This window comes from Pipistrellus hanaki, assembly GCF_964339955.1.
Source record: "Pipistrellus hanaki genome assembly, chromosome: 1".
In the NCBI taxonomy this organism is placed as follows: Eukaryota; Metazoa; Chordata; class Mammalia; order Chiroptera; family Vespertilionidae; genus Pipistrellus; species Pipistrellus hanaki.
Genome location: NC_140503.1, coordinates 105,803,302 through 105,824,370, shown reverse-complemented (window position 1 = coordinate 105,824,370; position 21,069 = coordinate 105,803,302). Strand labels below are relative to the sequence as shown.

Here is a 21,069-nt window from a genome sequence, read left to right as displayed (position 1 = left end):
TTTAATTTTTAATTTTTAATTTTTTTATTGTTTGAAGGATTACAAATAGTAATACATATGTCTCCTTCTTCCCCCCTTGACCTCCCCCCAAATTCCTCTTCTCCCCCCCCCATTTGCCTTCACCTCCCGCCCCCCCCCCCCCATGTCTTATATCCATTGGTTATGTTTGTATGCATGCATACAAGTCCTTTGGTTGATCTCTTACAGCCCCCTGCCCTCCAACCTCCCCTGCCTTCCCGCTATAGTTTGACAGTCTGTTCAATGGTTCTTTAACTCTATAACTATTTTTCCCCATTTCTTTTCTTTGAAAAATCTTGCAACTGCAGACTAGAAATAAACATATAATAACAAAAAACATTTGAGTCCCAATTTCAGTGTCCAACAGTTCTGAGACCCAGTTTCAATGTCAAATAGTTCCTTATGTGTACAAGTCAGCAATGATATCTGGATGATGGACAGATGGGGGCAATGCAGGTCTGACCCTCTCTGGTTTGGTCCTAACAATGATCTTAGTTTACCCTGTAAATACTAGTGGAAAGCACTATTTGCATTCTCGAGTAGGCCCTGAGCATTCCTGGTGCTATGCTGGTTTAGATATAGGGCAGCTGCTGTTGGCCAAGTCTCCATCTGTTACCTGGGTTTCTACCTGAGCTGGGCCAAGTCTCTGTCTGTTACCTGGGTCTCTATCTGAGCTGGGCATGGGAAGGGAAGCAGCCATGGGAGCAGAAGACCTCCCTCTGAAGGGGTGAGGGTTCAGGTCCCTGCAAGGTTGGGAGGGTGAGGGTCTGTGCCCCACCTCTGTTGATCTTCACGTTTTCTCCCGATAGCCCCTCTGCGACTGTGCCGGTTTTAGGTTGTTCCTTCCCTGAGGAATCTTACCTGACTGGCTAACCAGCCATCCCCCAGGGCCAAGCAGGGTGATTTGAGGTTCAGTTATGTTTTTTTGGTAGCTTATGCCCCGATGGCCTCCTCGCCCATTCCTGTCTTTGGATCCCCTCGCCTGTTGGTGGGCCCCAGCACTGATCACATATCTTGGAGGACTCAGGTTTCTTCTCCAGGGAGGGCCCAGCTCACACCATTGGGCGAGAGACAGATCCATGGTACAAGCCACCATGAGGTTTCAACCTCAGCATTAACAGAAAGCTCAAGCAACATCTGTGGACAGTTGGGTTGTAAAAGGAGAGTCCCTCTTGGCCAAAAGGGCAAGAGGGTTCAATATAGAGTGCTCCAGTGTCTTCCCAGTGCCTTAATTCCTTCTGAAAGGGATTAAATCCTTTATGTCCTTTTTAAAATTGCTGCCAAGCATTCAGAGAATTAGTTTGTAAGTTTTTTTGGGGGGATGAGGGGGGTAATAATATGCTGTTGTGAAATATCAAAAATTATAATGACATTGTAGGATAATATCATGTAAGGGTATTCTTTGCTCTGGGCCCTGGCAATTCAATTTCAAACTGGCTGTCAATTTCTTTTTGTAACTTTATATAAACTTTGTCAAGGAGACAAACACACAAATTATTTACTTTAGTTCAAGAGGCCAAATGTATTGACTTTCAATTACAATCCTTACAACTTTTGAAGGAAACCTCTCTTTATTTCCTTCCATGATAATTTCAGGCTACAGAGAGTTTAATTTAAAAATTTGTCAGATGAAACAATTTCTCTTAAGGTTATGTCGACCACTTATATAGATTAGATTTAATATTTTTATTTATTAATTTATTGATTTTTATTTTTTACATATATGTCCCTCCCCCATTACTCCTCCACCCCCAACCATGTCACTCATTTTTAATTTTTTTAAGTAATTTCACACTGCTTCCCATATGGACTGCACCAATCTGCATTTCCACCACCAAGTGCATAAAGGTTCCCCTTTCTCCACATTCTCACCAACACTTGTTTTTTAATTTATTAATGATAGACATTCTGACAAGTGTGAGGGGATATCTCATTGTGGTTTGAATATGTATTTCTCTGATGATTATTGACATTGAGCATCTTTTCATGTGTCTATGGCCATCTCTATGTCTTTTAAGAAGTGTCCATTTAGGTGTTTTGCCCATTTTTAAATTGGATTGTTTATTTTATTTTTTTAAAATATATTTTATTGATTTTTTTTTTTTACAGAGGGGAAGAGAGAGGGATAAAGAGTTAGAAACATTGATGAGAGAAAATCATTGATCAGTCGCCAACAGCAGGCCCTAAGAAATGTCATATCCTGACCTAGCCAGTTTTGCTCAGTGGATAGAACCTTGGCCTGCTGACTGGAGGGTCTGGGTTCAATTTCAGGGCCCAGGTCAGGGCTCATTCAGGAGGCAACCAATCGCAGTGTCTCTCTCACAATGATGTTTCTTTTTTTTTTTTTTTAATATATTTTATTGATTTTGTACAGAGAGGAAGGGAGAGAGATAGAGAGTCAGAAACACCGATGAGAGAGAGTCATCGATCAGCTGCCTCTTGCACACCCCCTACCGGGGATATGCCCGCAACCAAGGCACATGCCCCCGACCAGAATCAAACCCGGGACCCTTTGGTCCCCAAGCCGACGCTCTATCCATTGAGCCAAACCGGTCTCGGCGCAATGATGTTTCTTTCTGTCTTTCCCTCTCTCTTCCACACTCTAAAAATCAAGGGAAAGAGACATATTGAAAATGCCTAAAGGAAGTTGTCATTTTTTCGTGGTGAAGAGACTGGAGTCCATGTTAATGAAAACACTTTGGTAGCTGTGGCACTCAGCAGTGGCAGCAGCAGCGGGGGGAAGGGGGCAGTGCCTTTCCCTGATCAGCCAGATTGCCTCCTGTAGAGGGAGGCCTACTGATGGCTTAGGCCCACAGTGAGCGGGCCTAAGCCATCAGTAAGACATCCCCTGAGGGCTCTCAGACTGTGAGAAGTGGCAGGGTAGGCTGAGGAACCCTGACCCCCCAACCCCCAGTGCATGTATTATAGTTATCCTATATAATAGAGAGGTAATATACAAATTGACCATCACTCCAACACACAAGATGGCTGCCCCCATGTGGACACAAGATGGCCACCAAAAGATGCCAGCAGAGGAGGGTAGTTGGGAGGTACCAAGCCTTCAGGAGAGGACAGTTGGGGGGGGGGACCCAGGCCTGAAGGGAGGGCAGTTGGGGATGACCAGGCCAGCAGGGGAGGGCAGTTAGGGGTGACCAGGCTGGCAAGGGAGGGCAGTTAGGAGTGACTGGGCCAGCAGGGGACTGCAGTGGGGGCAACCAGGCTGGCAAGGGTGAACAGTTTGGGGTGACTGGACCAGCAGGAGAGGGCAGTTGGGGGTGACCAGGCCTGTAGGGAGGACAGTTAGGGGAGAACAGGCTGGCAAGGGAAGACAGTTAGGGGTGACTAGGCTAGCAGGGGAGGGTAGTTAGGGGCAATTGGGCCAGCAGGAGAGCAGTTATGCATCAATAAAGCTGGCAGGGGAGTGGTTAGAGGGCAATCAAGCTGGCAGGCAGAAGCAGTTAGGGGCAATCAGGCAAGCAGGCAGGCGAGTGGTTGGGAGGCAGCAGACCTGGATTGTGAGAGGGATCCCAGATTGGAGAGGGTGCAGGCTGTGCTGAAGGACACCCCTCCTGTGCATGAATTTTGTGCACTGGGCCTCTAGTATTATATAATGGTTGTGCTCTCTATCATTGTTCTTTATTTTTAAACTAGAAGCCCTGTGCATGAATATCATGCACAAGTACCTTGCTGGTGCTTGCCTCAGCTGGCCACCCATCTACCACTGCTGGTAGCTCTCCACTACTTGTAGCTCACTGACATGCCCTCCTGGAGCTCTCCGCCCACTGCCCCACCTTCCAAAAGCTCCGCCTCCTATGCAGCCATTGGCTCCCCACAGTTCACACAGATTTGGTTCTGATTGGTTGGTTTCTATTACAGTCAGTGTCCCGAGGCCTATCTCTGGGACTGATCAGAGAGTTGGGGCTGATCAGCAGCCCCCATGAAGGCCTGGAGAGAAAGAGAGAAAGAGAGGCACAGCTTATGGAGAAGCCTGGAGAGAGAGAGGCAATGGCTGATCAACAGCTGCCACAGAGGCTACAGATCAGATCCTGCTTCTCTCTCCCCAGGCCTTTCTCTGGGCCTGGTCCACAGCCCCCTTCACAGTCAGTGCTGGGTTGCTGTGCCTGCATCAGCAGTAGTCAGTGCTGGGTCACCATAGTCAGCACTGACTACAGGACTGACTTGTGGTCAATTGAGCCTTCAGTCTTTTTGGACCTTACAGACCCTGGGTTTTTATATATTAGGACTAGAGGCCCGGTGCATGAAATTCATCCTCTGGAGGAGTGTTCCTCAGCCCAGCCTGAACCCTTTCCAATCTGGAACCCCTTGGGACTGCTGGCTCCTAACCACTCACCTGCCTGCCTGCCTCATTGCCCTTAACTGCTTCTGCTAGCCAGCACATTGTTCCCTAAACCCTCCCCTGCCAGCCTGATTGACACCTAACTGCTCCCCTGCTGGCCCTATGGCCCTCAACTTCCATCCCCTGCTGGCCTGGTCATCCCCAACTGCCCTCCCTTGCCAACCATCTTGTGGCAGCAATCTTGTGGCAGCCAACTTGTAATGACGTGGGGGCAGGGGTGTTCATCTTGTGACAAGGTGGCAATGGCCATCTTGTGGCAGCCATCTTGTGATGATCTGTGGGTGGCCTTCTTGTGATGACGTGAGAGCGTGAGGGCATGAGGGCCACTTGGGCTTTTATTAGTATATATTATTTGGAAGAATAGTGAAATTCTAACTTATGAATATCAAGTAAGTCCCATATGAGTTTTGCTTCTGATCTATGCTTAAATAATCAATGCTTAATCTTGACCTGGAAATACTGCTATTGTGTGTATTTTAAAAGATATCTTTATTGTTGGGATGTTTATCTTCCATTTTTTGAGTTGTGTGAGTACTTTATATATTTTGGAAATTAACCCCTTATCAGATGAATCATTAGCAAATATATGATTTTATTTTATAACTCGATATCCATCAACAAGATAAAGAGAAAAAGAAAGTGAAAGAGTGAGTTTGGGGTTATGGACAGGATTATCTTCATTATTTTGGAAGGCAGGTAAAATTTTGGTAGAACTAAACATATTTTGCTGCTACTCAACTGTAAAGTTAACTGAAAGTGACAGATTTACAAAAGCAAAGAGTTAAATATGTGAACCAAGATCTGAAAACCTATAGCACAGCAAATCATTTGATGTTTTGTTTTTAACTGGTCTCTTCTTTTACTTGATTAGTTATATAAGACAATTTATTCTGTCTACTCTTGATGTCCAAGGCTGAATCTGTTTGAGTCTTTGGAGTAAATGCCAAAGATAGAGGAAATTCTAGACTATAATTCATCAGCCTGACTAGAGGCATTACAAATAAGTTTCCAAAACATTTTCACTTTGGCCTGAATACCAGAAAGAGAATAAACATAATTATCTATGAGTTTAACTTTGCTTTTCACATATCTTCCATATACAAAAGATCAACTCAACTGATAAATTAATCGAAGAATCAAAACATATCCACACTACGTTAAGGCCCTTTGCAGAGAAATCTGTTTGCTTTTATGAACTGAACCTTCTTCGAAGTGAGTAGGTGCTGAAGTGACATCATTTAATAGATTATTAACATGTACTGTGTTTGTACAACTTCATTTTCAAATGCAATCTAAAAATGTAAATCTTAGGAGAATTATATTAAAGCTAAACATATATATAATAGTTCTATCTTTCCAAAAGTTTCAAGGAGTAAAAGAGTATAGATAATACTTGTTAAGATCACATTGGGATGGCTAGAATTCAAACTCAGGCAAACTGGCTCTGTAGTCTTAAGGACTCTTCAATACTGTTCTTTATCATTTCTAAACCATAAATTGCTAAACATTCTGGTCAAGCAGAAGTCTATAAACTATTAATATCTTTGTTTGCAACCATTATTTTTTCTAAATCAACAGCGGACTATGGGAGAAGAAGATGGCTGCTGATGGGAAGGAAGCCTGCAAGATAGTGTGTGCATGAGAAAACAAAGAGATAGTGTGTAGTCACATGGGGAGTGTTTGTTGGTAATCTGAGGGACAGCTATACTCTAGGAGACTGTGGGGGACTGCAGGATGGGGCTCCCTTGACCAGGCAGCCCCCACTGCTGCTGGGTCCCTTACCAGAGTGACTGGCTTGGACATGGAGAGTGTGCCATATTGGAGGGGAAAATGAATGTTATCAGAAGCCTGAAAAATCAAGGGCACCCACCGAACAGCTGCGAACCCGAGGATACCAGTTCCCAAGTGGCACAAGAACACAGATACAGAGGAGCTCTACACTCCCTAATGGAAAGGTCAGATTTCACCTGGGATAAGGAGAGAGAGAACTACATAATCACACACCCGTAGAAGAGAGATCATGGAGAGACAAAGAAATAGCCTGCATATGAAAGAAAAGCAGGCATCACTAGAAAAGGAAATAAACAAAATGGAGGCAAGCAACCTGTCAGAGAAAGAATTCAAAGAAATGGACATAAGGTGGATGAAAAGAATGGAAGACAAATTTGACAATATGTGTAAGAACCAAGAGGAAATGTAGAAGAACCAAGAATAAATGAAAAATGACATCGCTGCTGTAAAGAACTCAATAGAAAGTATCAACAGTAAACTAAAAGAAGCAGAGAACTGCATCAGTGAGCTAGAATACAAGGTAGGAAAAATACCCAAGTAGAGTAGAGCAGCTTCTAAAAGAAATATTAAAAAGCAGGAGGAGAGCCTAAGGGAATTTTGGGACAACATGAAACAAAACAACATCCGCATATAGGGTTGCCTAAAGGAGAGAAAACTGAGCAAGGAATAGAAAACCTGTTAGAAGAAATAATGACAAAACTTCCCTGATATAGGGAAGAAAAACCCCCACACATATAAGAAGTTCACAGGGTCCCAAGCAAAATGAACCCCAAAAGACTGACAATAAGGTGCATTAAATTGGCATACATCAATGACAAAGTAAGAATCTTAAAAGTGGTCAGAGAGAAACAGAAAGTTACCTACAAAGGATTCCCCAACAGACTAGAGACTAATTTCTCAACAGAAACACATCAGGCCAGATACCGAGCAAGGCTAACAATCAAAATTGAAGGTGAAATCAAGAGCTTCACAGACAAAAGAGGACTAAGGGAGTTTATTACCACCAAACTAGCAATGCAAGAAATGCTAAAGAGTCCACAAATATATATATATATATATATATATATATATATATATATATATATATATATAGAAAGACAGAAAGAAAGAAACAAAGAAAGAAAGAAAGAAAGAAAGAAAGAAAGAAAGAAGAGGCGAAGAAGAAACACAGGGGTAAAGAATAAAAATGGCAACAAACAAGTACCTATCAATAATAACTTTAATGTAAATGGATTAAATACCCCAATAAAGAGGGATAGGGTAACGGATTAGATAAGAAAACATGACCCATATATCTGCTGTCTACAAGAAACACACCTCAGAAAAAAGACACACACAGACTGAGGGTGAAGGAATGGAAAAGGTTTTTCAGGTGAATGGAAATGAAAAAAAAGCTAGGGTAGCAATACTTATATTTGACAAATTAGATCTCAAAGTGAAGAACATAACAAGAGATAAGGAAGGCCATTTCATAATACTAAAGGAAGCAATCCAACAAGAAGAAATAACTCTGGTAAATATATATGCACCTAATACAGGAGCACCCAAATATATTTTTTAAAAAAACAAACAAAAAAAAAACTCTTGTAGGATATCAAGGGAGAGATTGACAGCAATACAATCATAGCAGGAGACTTAAATACCCACTATAACCATTGGACAAATCCTCTAAACAAAAAATCAGCAAAGAAACATCAGTCCTAAATGACTCACTAGACCAGATGGAATGATGGACATCTTCAGAACATTTCACCCCAAAGCCAAAGAATATACATTCTTCTCAAGTGCACATGGCTCATTTTCAAAGATAGATCAGATGTTGGGATATAGGCAAAGTCTCTTCAAATTCAAGAAGATAAAAATCATATCAAGCAACTTCTCAGATTACAGTGGCATAAAATTGAAAACCAACTACAATGAAAATAATTCAAAAAATCAAATACATGGAGACTAAACAGCATGTGATTAAACAATGATTAGGTTACCAGAGAGATCAAAGAAGAAATAAAAAACATCATGGCAACAAATGACAATGAAAACACAATAATCCAAAAGCTATGGGACACAGTGAAAGCAGTCTTGAGAGGAAAGTTCACAGCTCTATAAGCCTACTGCAGAAAACAAAAAAACAACAACAAAAAATCAATGGTAATAAATTACCTAACCCTACAACTCAAAGAGTTAGAAAAAGAGCAACAAGAAAAGCCCAGAATAAGTAGAAGGAAGGAAATAATAAAAATCTGAGAGAAGATAAATGACCTAGAGACCAAATAAACAATACAAAAGATTAACAAAACCAAGATCTGGTTCTTTGAAAGGATAAACAAGATTGATGAACCTCTAGCTAGGCTCACCAAGAAGCAAATGGAGAAGACCCAAATAAACAAAATCAGAAATGAGAGAGGAGAAATAATAACAGACCCCACCGAAATACAAAGGCTTGTTAAAAAATACTGTGAACAATTCTATTCCAAAAAACTGGACAGCCTGGAGAAAATGGATATATTCCTAGATAAATACAACCTTCAAATACTTAGTCAAGAAGCTGCCAATTGCATCTGCTACTGGTGCTTGGTGCTGGTCCCAATCACTCAGCACCGTCAGCTGGTGTGAGTGGCAGCTGCCATCCCTGATAGCCCATAAGGACTACTCCATCTCTCCCTGCTCCTGAGCGGCAATCCGGGCAGCAGCTGCCACTTGCACCTACTGATGGCACCACCCCCATTCACACCCAGTATTGGTGCCAGCCCTAGTTGCTCCACACTGTCAGCAGGTGAGAGCAGCAGCAATGGGAGCAGAGCTCCCAGCAGACAGGGGACTGGGGGCTGTGGTGGTGGGGGAAAAGGGGCTGGGTGGGGCACAGAGGTTGGACTGAGACCTGTCCCTGTGCCCACTGCAGCCTCAGGGCCCACAGTTCAAGATGCATGAATTCATGCACTGAGCCCCTACTATATTTATATTTTTCTAAATACTAGAGGCCCGATGCAGGACTTCCTGCTGTGGTTGCTGTCCCGTCTGCCTTCCTCCCTTCTCCCTGCCCTGCCTGCTTCCTTCCCTTCTCCCCCACCCTGCTTGTTTGTTTCTCCCCCTTCTACAGCGTTTGGCTTCTTTCTAAGCTGTCTTCAGTCTTCGCTCCGGCCAGGATATGCAAATTAACCGCCATCTAGGTTGGGTTAATTTGCATACTTACCCTGATTGGCTGGTGGGCGTGGCTTGTGGGCATAGCAAAGGTGCAGTCAATTTGCATGTTTCTCTTTTATTAGGTATAATAGATGCACATAAATATGCTTGGGTAAAGACAATGATGATGGAGAGATGGTTCAAGGTAAGGACAAAGGTCTCAAGTGGCATATAGCTTGGTGAGAGGGGAAACTAGCAGATAATCAAAAATTCTATTATACTACAAAAATTGTTCTAATAATCACATAATCATTCCATATATATTTATTGAATTCCTTAAATTTACAAAACATTGTTCTAGGTACTGGCAATATAATAATGCATAAATAAGATATGATCCCTGCTCTCATGGAGTGTAAATTCTAATATGAAGAACAAACTACATAGTTATTTCATTATTGTGATGAATATAATGAAATCTATGTGCTATTGAAGCATATAATATACATAAAAATGGAAGCATATAAGTTAGGGTATCACAGGGGAAGGATGCTTGAGTTGTTTTTTTAAATAAAAGGACTTAATTGATGATGGTGGGGAATAGATGGGGCCTAATTCCAGGGTATTACATGAAACAACTGAAAAGATCAGCATAACTGGTACACATTGAGCAACAAGGACAGTGGCCTTGAATAGAACTGGTAGGGTAGGGAGGGACAAAAGCACCCAAGGACTTGTCTACTGGGGTAATAATTTTGTTCTTTATCCTGATAGTTGCAGGATGCCATTAAAGAAAAGATCTTAAGCAACTACTCCAATGCAGAAAGCAAGTTGGTATTCCAGAAGGAGTTTTGGTCTGGCAATCAGACCTAGAGCAAATATTATAGGCATTTGAGGAAACTATTAGCCTCCTGAAATGACTTGCTCTTGCCTAAACTGTGAATTTGGATTAGATGAACACTAAGGTTTCCTTCAGCTCAAATTCTATAAATATTTCTGTATATTCAAAGCCAAAATGTCACTTAAAAAGAATATATATATATATATATATATATATATATATATACACACACACACATACATGCATATCATAAGGGCACAGAGAATAGTGTGATGAAGGCCTGAAGTGGGGCAGGGCTGGGTAGAGGAGGGCAAAGAGCAGAAAAATGGGGGACATCTGTAATATTGTCAACAATAAACATTAACAATAAATAACAGAAACATATAATAAATGTAAAAAACATTTTTAAAGTAAAAGAATTTAAATTATAGTTGACATAAAATATTAAATTGGTTTCAGGCAAACAACATAGAGGTTAAACATTTATAAAACTTATGAAATGATTACCTCATAAGTCTAGTACCCATCTGACACATAGGTCATGTTTTGGTGAACTCCTAGATCTGATTAAGAATCATAATTTAATCTACATAATGGGATAGGGCTCAAAGAAGGCTGGGAAGTCTTTAAGAAGGGAAGTGGGGAAGTAGAAGGTAGTGACCAGATAACTTATAAGGATAAAGTCAGAAGGCAGAAGCAGGCAAGATGGGTGAAATTGACCTTAGTAGGATCATTTAACTCAAAGGCAGCTAGTGGCAAAGGGATTTTTAAGAGTGGGGAGGGGTTATCAGCAATCCCCTTCCCTACCATTTTGAGATGTATAATTGACATTTCCTCAAGTTTGTGTCTTAATGTTTTGCAAAAACAGTATGGAGCAGCCCATTCCTTGAGATTTGCTCAAATAAAACTATAAGAATTCTGGAGCCCAGGTGAAGACGCCTTTACAATCTGAAGGACCATAGTGTTGGCTTGTGTGGGTTTTGAGGGAGAAGTGGAATGAACTGTAATTCCAAAGTGTTAAAGCTAAATAGAATCTTGGCTATCACCTTCAAAGCACACTCTTAATTTTACATATAAGACTACAGAAACTTTAGAGATGTGGTCATTTTCCCCAATGGAAGCGCCTACCCACCGTCTGAGGGTCTCTCCGCGACCCTAGGTGGGCTCCTGCAAGTCCCTTTGCTTGGGAAGCTGCAGCCCTCCGCCTGGCCTGGGGGATTGTTCGGAGGCCGGGCGCGGGGGCCTCGGAATACCTGCCGGCCCGCGGCTCTCCTCCCTTTTCAGGGTCGCCCGCTTGGTCCCCTCTTGTTACCCCGTAGATGCTGGGGAGACACAGGGGGCCGGGTGGACACGGCGCCCGCCACCAGTCTCAGGCGATGGGGGAATCGCAGGTTCTTCTGAATCACCGAAGAGACGTCAAAAAGGCGGGATCACCAAGCTGTCCCTGCCCCGGCCACCCCGCGCGGCCGGCCCTCGGGGAAGCGGAACCGCGACCGGCACGAAGGAGGCCTGGTGCGGGGAAGCCAGGGTCCCGCGCGTTTCCTTCCCTTCCTCCGGCCACCGGAAGAGCCCCAAGTCGGGGAGCGCTGGCCCTGGGATATCTTCCTCCTCTGCCTCCTCCTCCCACAGTCACGGCGGGTGAGCAGGTGGCCACCCGCACGGGGATACTTGTTTCGCGCGGGCCGAGCGGAGGTGGCCGGGAGGAGGCACGGACCGGAAGTGGTGGTTGTCATAGCTACCAAGGGGCCCAGCCCGGCCCCGCCCCGCCCCGCCCCCACCAACCGCAGATTTGGGAGAGGACCAGACCGGAAGTCGTTGTTTCCGTGGTAACCCCTGAGCGGGTTGCCTGGGACCTGACAGATTTTGGTCTCTTTGGGTCTCTGCCATAGCGTCATTTCTGATGCAGATCTAAGGATTCTGGACTGACTCCTGCCATGATTCCCGGGAAACTCCGCTCTGTTTCTGGCCGGGCTACGAACAACGTAAGTTGGGTCTCCTCCTTTCCCTTTCCTTCCATTCGCGTCGTCCTTTCTGGCGTCTTTGTCCGACTGATGTGTACGGGGCTGGGATGCTGAGCTGCTTAAGCTATTGTCTGGCCGAGGCAGGAGATTCGTGGACCGGACCCAGGCATCCTGAGGTATTAATATTGTGTGATGGCGGATTCAGTCTCTTCCCAGATCTGGGCTTCCCAGAAGGTGGAGCTGATCTGCTGTGAAAGGCTAAGGTTCATTTAAATTCATTTAACTAGTCGATTCACATTTTTTTTAGCTAAAGAAAAGAATTTATTATTAATAGACACTCCCACCTCCTTCACCTAGTTCTCTGAGATATTTATCTAGGCCTGCAATGGCCAGTGTCTAAATCCTAAGGTGTTATGTAGAGGGTTAAGTTGCTGCAGACATTTTAGAAAACAAAGCACAGTGAAACTGTTAATTCTTAGTTGTGATTTTATTGTTTTCAGCAAATCCTCAGAACATGATCATATAGCAGAAACAAAGAGCAAGCATTCTGTTCGTTATATGTTTATTTGTATTTTGGGGAGGAATGTGTGTGTGTGTGTGTGTGTGTATGTAAGTTAACATATTAATGGTTTAATTTTTACATTGCAGGTGAACTGTGGGCTTCACCTGGTTATTCAAACATCATCTTTTCCTGAGAAAAACAAAGTAAGAAATAGCAGCATGATTTAAAGAGTAAAGTCTAAACTGGAAATTTTAAGTATATTTATTTCAGTCTCCAATCAAAACCCAATTTTTTTCTGTCTACACTAAGAAAGAAAAAAAAGTCCCCCAAAACAAAACAAAAAAACCCCAAACCACCTCTTTTAAAAACTGTATCTTATTTCACCAATTGCAAGAGGTAAGGTTTTTGTATTTTGTTTTTTATATTTAAACAAAATCAGTATCTTTCTTAAAATTGATGGAAAATTGTAGTTTTATGGGGAAATTCTTTTTTTTAGGAATGAGTAGAATAACGGTGTGTTTTACTACTGATGGAATCTTATAATGGATAAAATGTAATAATTTGGGGGGCATATCTATACATTCCATTTAAAATCAGAGGAGGAAAATAGATTTGTAGTGGAAATATATTAGGCTTAATGATATTTAGAAGTTATGATATTAACATGAGATTCTTTTTTTTTTTCTAAACAATTTTATAATATCTCTGGTATTTCCATAATTTCTGACTTTTCATTTGAAAAATATACCCATCTCCTACACAATTGTCCCAAGACAGAATATAATTTTTCTACTTTGAGCAACTTCTACACCTCAAAACATCACAATTCATTTTTTTTTTTCCTGAAGAAAATGCTTAATAGATGTCACTGGAGGAACTCTAAAGGAAAGGGCAGAGTTTATAGATAACAGCTGGAGGAGGGTAAATAGGGCATAAGAAGGGTGGATGGAAGAACACTAGTTAAGGAGGCAGCAGTTTCTTACATTTTGTGTATGAAAATGAACACTTGTAAACTAGACCTTTTGTGTGTGTGTGTGTGTGTGTGTGTGTGTTTTAATCTTTATTGTTCATATTATTACGTAAACTAGACCTTTTGATCATCTTGAATAAATTACTGCTAGATTAAGTGAAACATTCTCTATTATACTTGGCCTTAATGGATTCCCTCCAAAGCTTTGCTAATTGATTTCATTGGACATATCCTACCATTACAATGTGTTTCTAGGAATGATGTACCTCATTCGAATTCTTTCCAAACAATTAATTTCTCCTGTGTGGACATAATGTTTTAAGAAAACACCTATAGCTCATATAATTCGTAAGAAGATAATGCAAATGCTATTATAATGTTTATAGATGGATGAATCAGAAGCATCATATTCTTTTAAAATACATATTTAAATTATTTTGTGGCTTATCATGAGAGGATGTTTGATTTTTTTTCAGTTCTATCAAATAATTTAAAATAAACTTAGAGGCCGAAACCGGTTTGACTCAGTGGTAGCGCGTCGGTCTGCGGACTGAAAAGTCCTGGGTTCGAGTCCGGTTAATGGCATGTACCTTGGTTGCGGGCATATCCCCGGTGGGGGGTGTGCAGGAGGCGGCTGATCGATGACTCTCTCTCATCGATGTTTCTGGCTCTCTATCTCTCTCCTTTCCTCTCTGTACAAAATCAATAAAATATATATTTAAAAAAATAAAAAAATAAAATAAAATAAACTTAGAGAAATCCCTTGTTAGAAGGTTTAGGTATATAATTTTATTATGTTATAATTGAACTCTTAAAGGAATTCTAGTGATAAAAACAGTGATTTTTTCCCCCCAACAGAATTTAGTGTTTATTGTATGTTTTTTCCTATTGTTTGTGAGAAAAAGATTCTTTTAATCATTGTATTTGTGATGAGGGTATGGAGGAACTGAACGTGCCTCAAGGAACATGGTTTCATCTGACCACAGGAAATTGACTCTGATTGTGTGTATGTGTTAAAATTCACATAATATATAATTTACCATTTTAATAATTTTAAATTTACAATCAGTGGTATTAAATACATTCACAATGTTGTGCACTCATCACTACAGTCTACTTCCAGAACATTTTATCACCCGCAGGGATATCCCTGTACCCATTAAGCAGTCACTCCCGATGTCCTCTACCCTACCCCCCTGGAAGACACAAATCTGCTTTCTGTTTCTACTACTATAAGTATTTTTACTCTTTAATGGTGAAGGTATTACAGATGTTTCCTCTCCCCACTTCTCTTCTTCCCCGACACCCAACCCCTCCCCAAGCCTTCCATATAAGTTCTTTGGTAAATCTCTTCCCTCTCTCCCTTACTCTCTCCCCATCTTCCCCTTCCTGCTGAAATCATATTTTCACTGTCTCTGGATATATTTTGTTTGTTAGTTGATTTTGTTCATTAGATTCTACATATAAGTGAGATCATAGAATATTTGTCTTTCCCTGACTGCCTTATTTTACTTAGCATAATACTCTCCAGGTCCCTATCAAGGGTAATACCGTGTTTCCCCGAAAATAAAACATCCTCCGAAATTAAGACCTACCTACAGGTTTCCTTCTGAGTGAAATATAAGGCATCCCCCCCCCAAAATAAGGCCCCCCATAGGCTCTGTCTCAGAATGCTATTGCTAAACATGAGAGATTTGGTCCACTGATTCTGAAAGAAATGGAGTCACAAGAAATTCATCAGGAAATTCAGGAATTGGATTGTTATGATGATGTTCCAGAAGATGATGACATGATTGTCATTGAATAAATGAGTAAATTCTTGATACCGTAGGATTCACAGTTTGTCTGGTATGTGTTGACAACTACCATACCACCGTACCGTATATAGGTAATAAATTTCCTTTATTTTCATTTAACAATAAATGTGTACCGTATTCTTCTTCATGGAAAATTAAGACATCCCCTGAAAATAAGACCTAGCTCATCTTTGGGAGCAAAAATTAATATAAGACACTGTCTTATTTTCGGGGAAACAGGGTAGATCCTTTTTCTTTAAATAATTGCATAGTATTCCACAGTGTAAATGTACCATAGTTTTTAAATTCACTTATTCACTGATGGGTACTTGAGCTGTTTCCAGATTTTAGCTATGGTGCTGCTATGAACAACAGGGGTGCATATATTATTTCTGATTGCTGTTTCAGGCTTCTTAGGATATATTGCCAGAAATGGGATTGCTGGGTCAAATGGAAGTTCTATTTTTGAGGAAACTTCATACTTATTGTTTGTTGATTTATTGATGGTAGCCCTTCAGGCAGGTGTGAGGTGGTATCTCATTGTTTTAATTTGCATCTTTCTGGTGATTAGCAACATTGAACATTTTTCATAGGCCATTTGTATGTCCTCTTTCGAAAAGTATCTATTTAGATCCTCTGCCTATTTTTTTTCCCTTTTCTAAATATATATATTTTTTATTGATTTCAAAGAGGAAGGGAGAGGGAGAGAGAGAATCATTGATTGGCTGTCTCCTGCACGCCCCACACTGGGGATTGAGCCTGCAACCTGGGCAAGTGCCCTTGGTGGGAATTGAACCTGGGCACCTTCAGTCTGCAAGATGTAGTCCCATTTATGTTTTCCTTTGTATCCGTGAAAATTCTGCTTTGTGAGATGTCTGGTATTTTGCTGCCTATGTTTTCTTTTAGGATTTTTATGGTTTCTTGACTTAAATTTAAGTTTTTAATCCATTTTGAGTTTATTCTTGTGTCTGGTGTAAGTTGTGTGGTCTAGCATAAATATATAATTTTTTTTTGCATATACTAGTACATGTCCAATTTTTGCAACATCATGTATTGAAGAGATTATCCTTATTCCGTTGTATGCTCTTGCCTCCACTGTCAAATATTAATTAAACATAATGGCTCAATTATGGGTTCTCAATTTCTGGGTTCTCCATTCTGAAACATTGATATATATGCCAGTTCCTGGGCTAGTCCCAAGCTGTTTTGATTACAGTGGCTTTGTAGTACAGCTTGATATCCAGTATTGTGATCCCTCGAACATTGTTCTTCTTTCTCAAGATTGCTGAGGGTATTAAGACCTTTTTTAGTTCCATATAAATTTTTGGAGTTTTTGTTCTAGATTTGTGAAATATGCCATTGGTATTTTAATAGGGATTGCATTGAATCTATAGATTTCTTTCGGTAGTATAGACATTAAAATGTCTATGAATACCAATCCATGAACACAGTATATTCTTCCACTTGTTTATATCTTATTCTATATCTTTTTTCAACATCCTGTAGTTTTCTGAGTATAATAGGTCTTTTAGCTCCTTGGTTAAGGTTATTCCCAAGTCTCTTAATTTTTTGTTGCAATGGCTAATGGAGTTGTCTTTTTAGTTTATCTTTTTGAGAGTTCATTATTAGTATATATGGTATAAAAATGCCATAGATTTCTAGATGTTTATTTTGTATCCTGCTACATTGCTGTATTCATTTATTAAATATAGTAGTTTTTTGGTGGAGACGTTAGGGTTTTCTAGTTTTCTATATACAGTATCATGTCATCTGCTAATAATGAGTTTTACTTCCTCCTTTCTAATTTGGATGTCTTTTATTTTTTCTTCTTTTCTGATCACTGTGACTAAGACTTCCAGTACTATGTTGAATAAACATGGAGAAAGCGACATTCCTGTCTTCTTCCTGTTCTTAGGGGGAATGCTTTGCGTTTTTGTCCATTGAGTATGATGTTGGCTGTAGGTTTTCATATGTGACCTTTAAATATATATATATATATTTATTTCAGAGAGGGAGGGAATGATAGAAATACCAATGATGAGAGGATGAGAGAGAATCATTGATTGGCTCCTGCACACCCCCTACTGGGTATTGAGCCCACAACCTCAGCATATGCCCTTGACCAGAATTGAACCCAGGACTCTTCAGCCCTCAGGCCTATACTCTCGCCATTTAGCCAAACCAGCTAAGGCCATATATGGTCTTGATTATGTTGAAGTATGATCCCTGTATTCCCACTTTGCTGAGGGTTTTTATAAAAAATTAGAGGCCCGGTGCTGTGCACAGGTGGAGTCCCTAGGCTTGCGCCCTCTTGCAATTCAGGACCCCTCAGGGGATGTCGGACAGCTAGTTTTGGCTCAATCCCTGCAGGCCAGGCCAGGCCAGGGGACCCCACCAGTGCATGAATCTATGCACCGGGCCTCTAGTATGCATATAAGATCTTTGGTTAATTTCATCCTGGCCTCGCCCCTCCCCGCTTCCCTCTGAGATTCATCAGTCTGTTCCATGTTTCCATGCCTGTGCATTGAGTGTCTGCCCCCTGGTGGTCAGTGTGCATCATAGCTACTGGTCAAATGGTCTAACAGTTGCTTAGGCTTTTATATATATATATATTACGAGCTCATTTGCAGGAGGATTTCTGCAAGTGGCTGGGCTGCCGCCTGCCCTGTCCTGCCCTGCCCTGCTAGTTGCCACTACACCCGCCACCCCCACTGCCACCCGCACTTTCCCTTTGGCAACCACCTTACTTTCCATTTTTCCTCCCTCTTCCTTCTAAGCTGCCTTTAGTCTTCACTCCTCCCTCCCTCAGCATATGCAAATTAACCACCATCTTTGTTGGGTTAATTTGCATACTTGCTCTCATTGGCTGCGGGTGTAGCAAAAGTATGGTCAATTAGCATTTTTCTCTTTTGTTAGTGTAGACTAGAGGACCAATACATGAAAATTCATGCACTGGATGCTGGAAAGGTGGGGGGGCCTCAACCCGTCCTGCCCCTTCTCACAGTCTGGGAGCCCTCAGGAGCGGGAGGCAACCCAGTGATCAGGGGAAGGCAATGCTCTCATCGCACCTCTGCTGCTGCCACTGTTGGCAGTGCAAGCCTCAGCCAGTCCTGGTTACCTGAGCCTCAGGTGGCTATGGGTGGCTGGGCAGGCATGTGCCTTGGGCCCACCCTGGATGTCTCAGCAGCTGACTTCTAGGCTTGCTTGCGCCTCAAGCATCGGCTGGGCAGCTGACATCCAAGGCTTGCCTGCACCTTGGCTGGCTCAGGGCAGCTGGGAGGCTGAGGGCGGGTTCAGCTGCACCGTGTGCCTGCTGCCCCTCATGGCTGGGCTGAAAGTACTGTGTGATTCCAGTGGCAGGTGCAAGGAGCGGCCAGCCCCACCTGCCAGCCCCCTGGAAAGGCTGAAAGACTGGGGGACTCTGGCAGGGCTGAGGGGACTTGGCACCACCATCTTGTGGCTATGGGCACCACCATTTTTGTGATGGCTTGACAGTCAATTTGCATATTTCCTCTTTATTAGATAGGATAGATGGGTTTGGGATTTTGTCAAATGCTTTTTCTGCATCCATTGATATGATCATGTGGTCATGCTGTATGATCTTTTAAATATATTGTTGGATGCAATTTGCTAATGCTTTCTTGAGGATTTTAGCATTTATGTTCACCAGCAAAATTGGCCTGTAATTCTCTTTCTTTGTATTGTCTCTATCTGGTTTTGGAATTACAATAATGCTGGCCTCCTAAAAGAGCTTGGAAGTGTTTCTTCCTTTTGGATTTCTTGGAATAGTTTGAGGAAGGTAAGTGTTAGTTCTTCTTTGAATGTTTGGTAAAATACTCCTGTGAAGCTGTCCAGACCAGGGCTTTTGCTTGCTGGGATTTTTTTTTTTTTTTTTTTTTTTGATTGCTGCTTCAATTTCATCAGTTGTTATGACTTATTTGGGTTTTCTGATTCTTCCTGATTTAGTTATGTAAGATTGTATTTTTCTAGGAATTTGTCCATTTTGTCCAGGTTTTCCAGCTTGTTGGCATAGTTGTTCATAGTATTTTCTTACAATTCTTTATGTTTTTGTGGTATCAGTTGTTACTTCACCTTTTAGTTTCTGATTTTATTAATTTGGATTTTCTCTGTTTGCTTCTTGATGAGTCTGGCTTAAGGCTCATTAATCTTATTTATCTTTTCAAAGTACTAGCTCTTAGATTCATTGATCTTTTGTAGTGTTTTTTATTCTCTATGTCATTTATTTTTGCTCTAATATTATTTCCTTTTTTCTATTTACTTTGAGCTTTTCTTGTTCTCTTTCTTTTAATTATACTGTTAGATAGTTTATTAGAACTTTTCTTGTTTCTTGAGTTAGGCCTTTAATGCTAGGAACTTCCCTCTCAGTACTGCTTTTGCTGTGTTCCTTAGATTTTGGGTTGTTGTGTGTTCATTTTTGTTTGTTTCCATGAAGACACACCCACTCTTCCTTCCTTCCTCCCTCCCTTCTTCCCTTCCTCCTTCCCTCCCACCCTCCCTCCCTCCTTTCCTTTTTGCATTTATTTTTAGAGAGTGAAAGGGAGGGAGAAGGGGGAGAGAGGGAGAGGGAGAGGTACATTGATGTGAGACAGACATATCCACTGGCTGCCTCCCTTAAACTTCCTGAATGAGGCTTGGGATCAAAACTTTAACCCAGTTATATGCTATTGATCTGGAATCTAATCCACCACCTTTCCATCTGACATGTTAACCACTGAGCAAAACCACCCATGGCTGTTTTCATTAAATATTTTATTTCTTAGTTGAGTTCATTGATAACTCATTCATTGTTTAATAACATACTATTTAGTCTCCATGTGTTTGAATACTTTTTTAGTATTTTTATTGTCGTTGATTTCTAATTTCATATCATGTGATCAGAGAAGATGCTTGATATGATTTCAGTCCTCTTGAACTGGTAGAGACTTATTTTGTGTCCTAATTATGTGTCTAACTTTGAGAATGACCCCTGTGAACTTGAGAAGAATGTATATTCTACAGCTTTGGGGTCAAATGTTCTTTAAATGTCAATGAAATTCACCTGATCTTGTGTGTTATTTAAAGTCTCTGTTTCCTTGTTGATTTTTTATATGGGAGATCTATCCAGTATTGCCAGCTGGGTGTTAAAGTCCCTTACTATGACTTCTATAGGTTTTCTTACTCTCAATTATTCATAAATGGAACGATACAATTTGTGGCATTTTATATTTGCATTCTTTCACTTAGCATAATGTTTTCAAGGTTCATCTGCTGTAGTATGTACCACTTACTATATGTTATTTTGTAATTATCTTCATTACTTACTTTTAAGTTCTTATCCAGTTTTTTAAAATAATCTTTTTTAGGTTGAATTAAGGCTAAATAAAGAAACACCATCATTCCCTGGTCGACTCTTACAACATGACCTTGAAAGAAACTACTCAAGTCGGCAAGGTATTGTCAATGAGTAGAGATCAAATATGGTTTATCTTCTTTGGGTAATATTGTTTAACATTATTGAATTTCTAGATTCAAGTAGATTTGAATTAAAAATGAAATGGTTATTGGTTACCAAATTGGTTTGATATTTATTTAAATCAGAATTTATTTTATATACACAACATAGTAGATTATTTCCAAAACAGAAAAAGATGTATTTTAGTTTGTTGGTGGGCTATGTGTGAGAGAATGGGATGGCATCTTCCAAATACTTTAT

The 21,069-nt window shown here is 41.0% G+C and overlaps 2 protein-coding genes across 10 annotated transcripts in view; one reads left to right on the top strand and one right to left on the bottom strand.

Moving 5' to 3' along the window:
- Positions 1-5,217: 5,217 nt before the first annotated feature.
- THAP10 (THAP domain containing 10) lies at positions 5,218-11,548 on the bottom strand (the record flags this gene model as incomplete). Its single annotated transcript, XM_084880376.1, is given in 7 exon segments — positions 5,218-5,299; positions 5,301-5,341; positions 5,345-5,453; positions 5,529-5,634; positions 5,637-5,667; positions 10,100-10,155; positions 11,422-11,548. Coding segments are annotated over 7 exon segments (552 nt in total), but the record flags the coding sequence as incomplete, so codon positions are not given.
- The window catches only part of LRRC49 (leucine rich repeat containing 49), a 182,350-nt gene continuing 172,828 nt past the window's right edge, over positions 11,548-21,069 (top strand). For 4 of the 9 annotated variants that reach the window (XM_084885077.1, XM_084885078.1, XM_084885076.1 and 1 more), the window contains exons 1-3: positions 12,119-12,264; positions 12,737-12,793; positions 20,720-20,807. In XM_084885077.1, the coding sequence (XP_084741203.1) occupies positions 12,196-12,264; positions 12,737-12,793; positions 20,720-20,807 (214 nt within the window). In that variant the 5' untranslated portion in view covers positions 12,119-12,195. The other 5 variants (XM_084885081.1, XM_084885079.1, XM_084885075.1 and 2 more) reach the window with 3 other exon arrangements.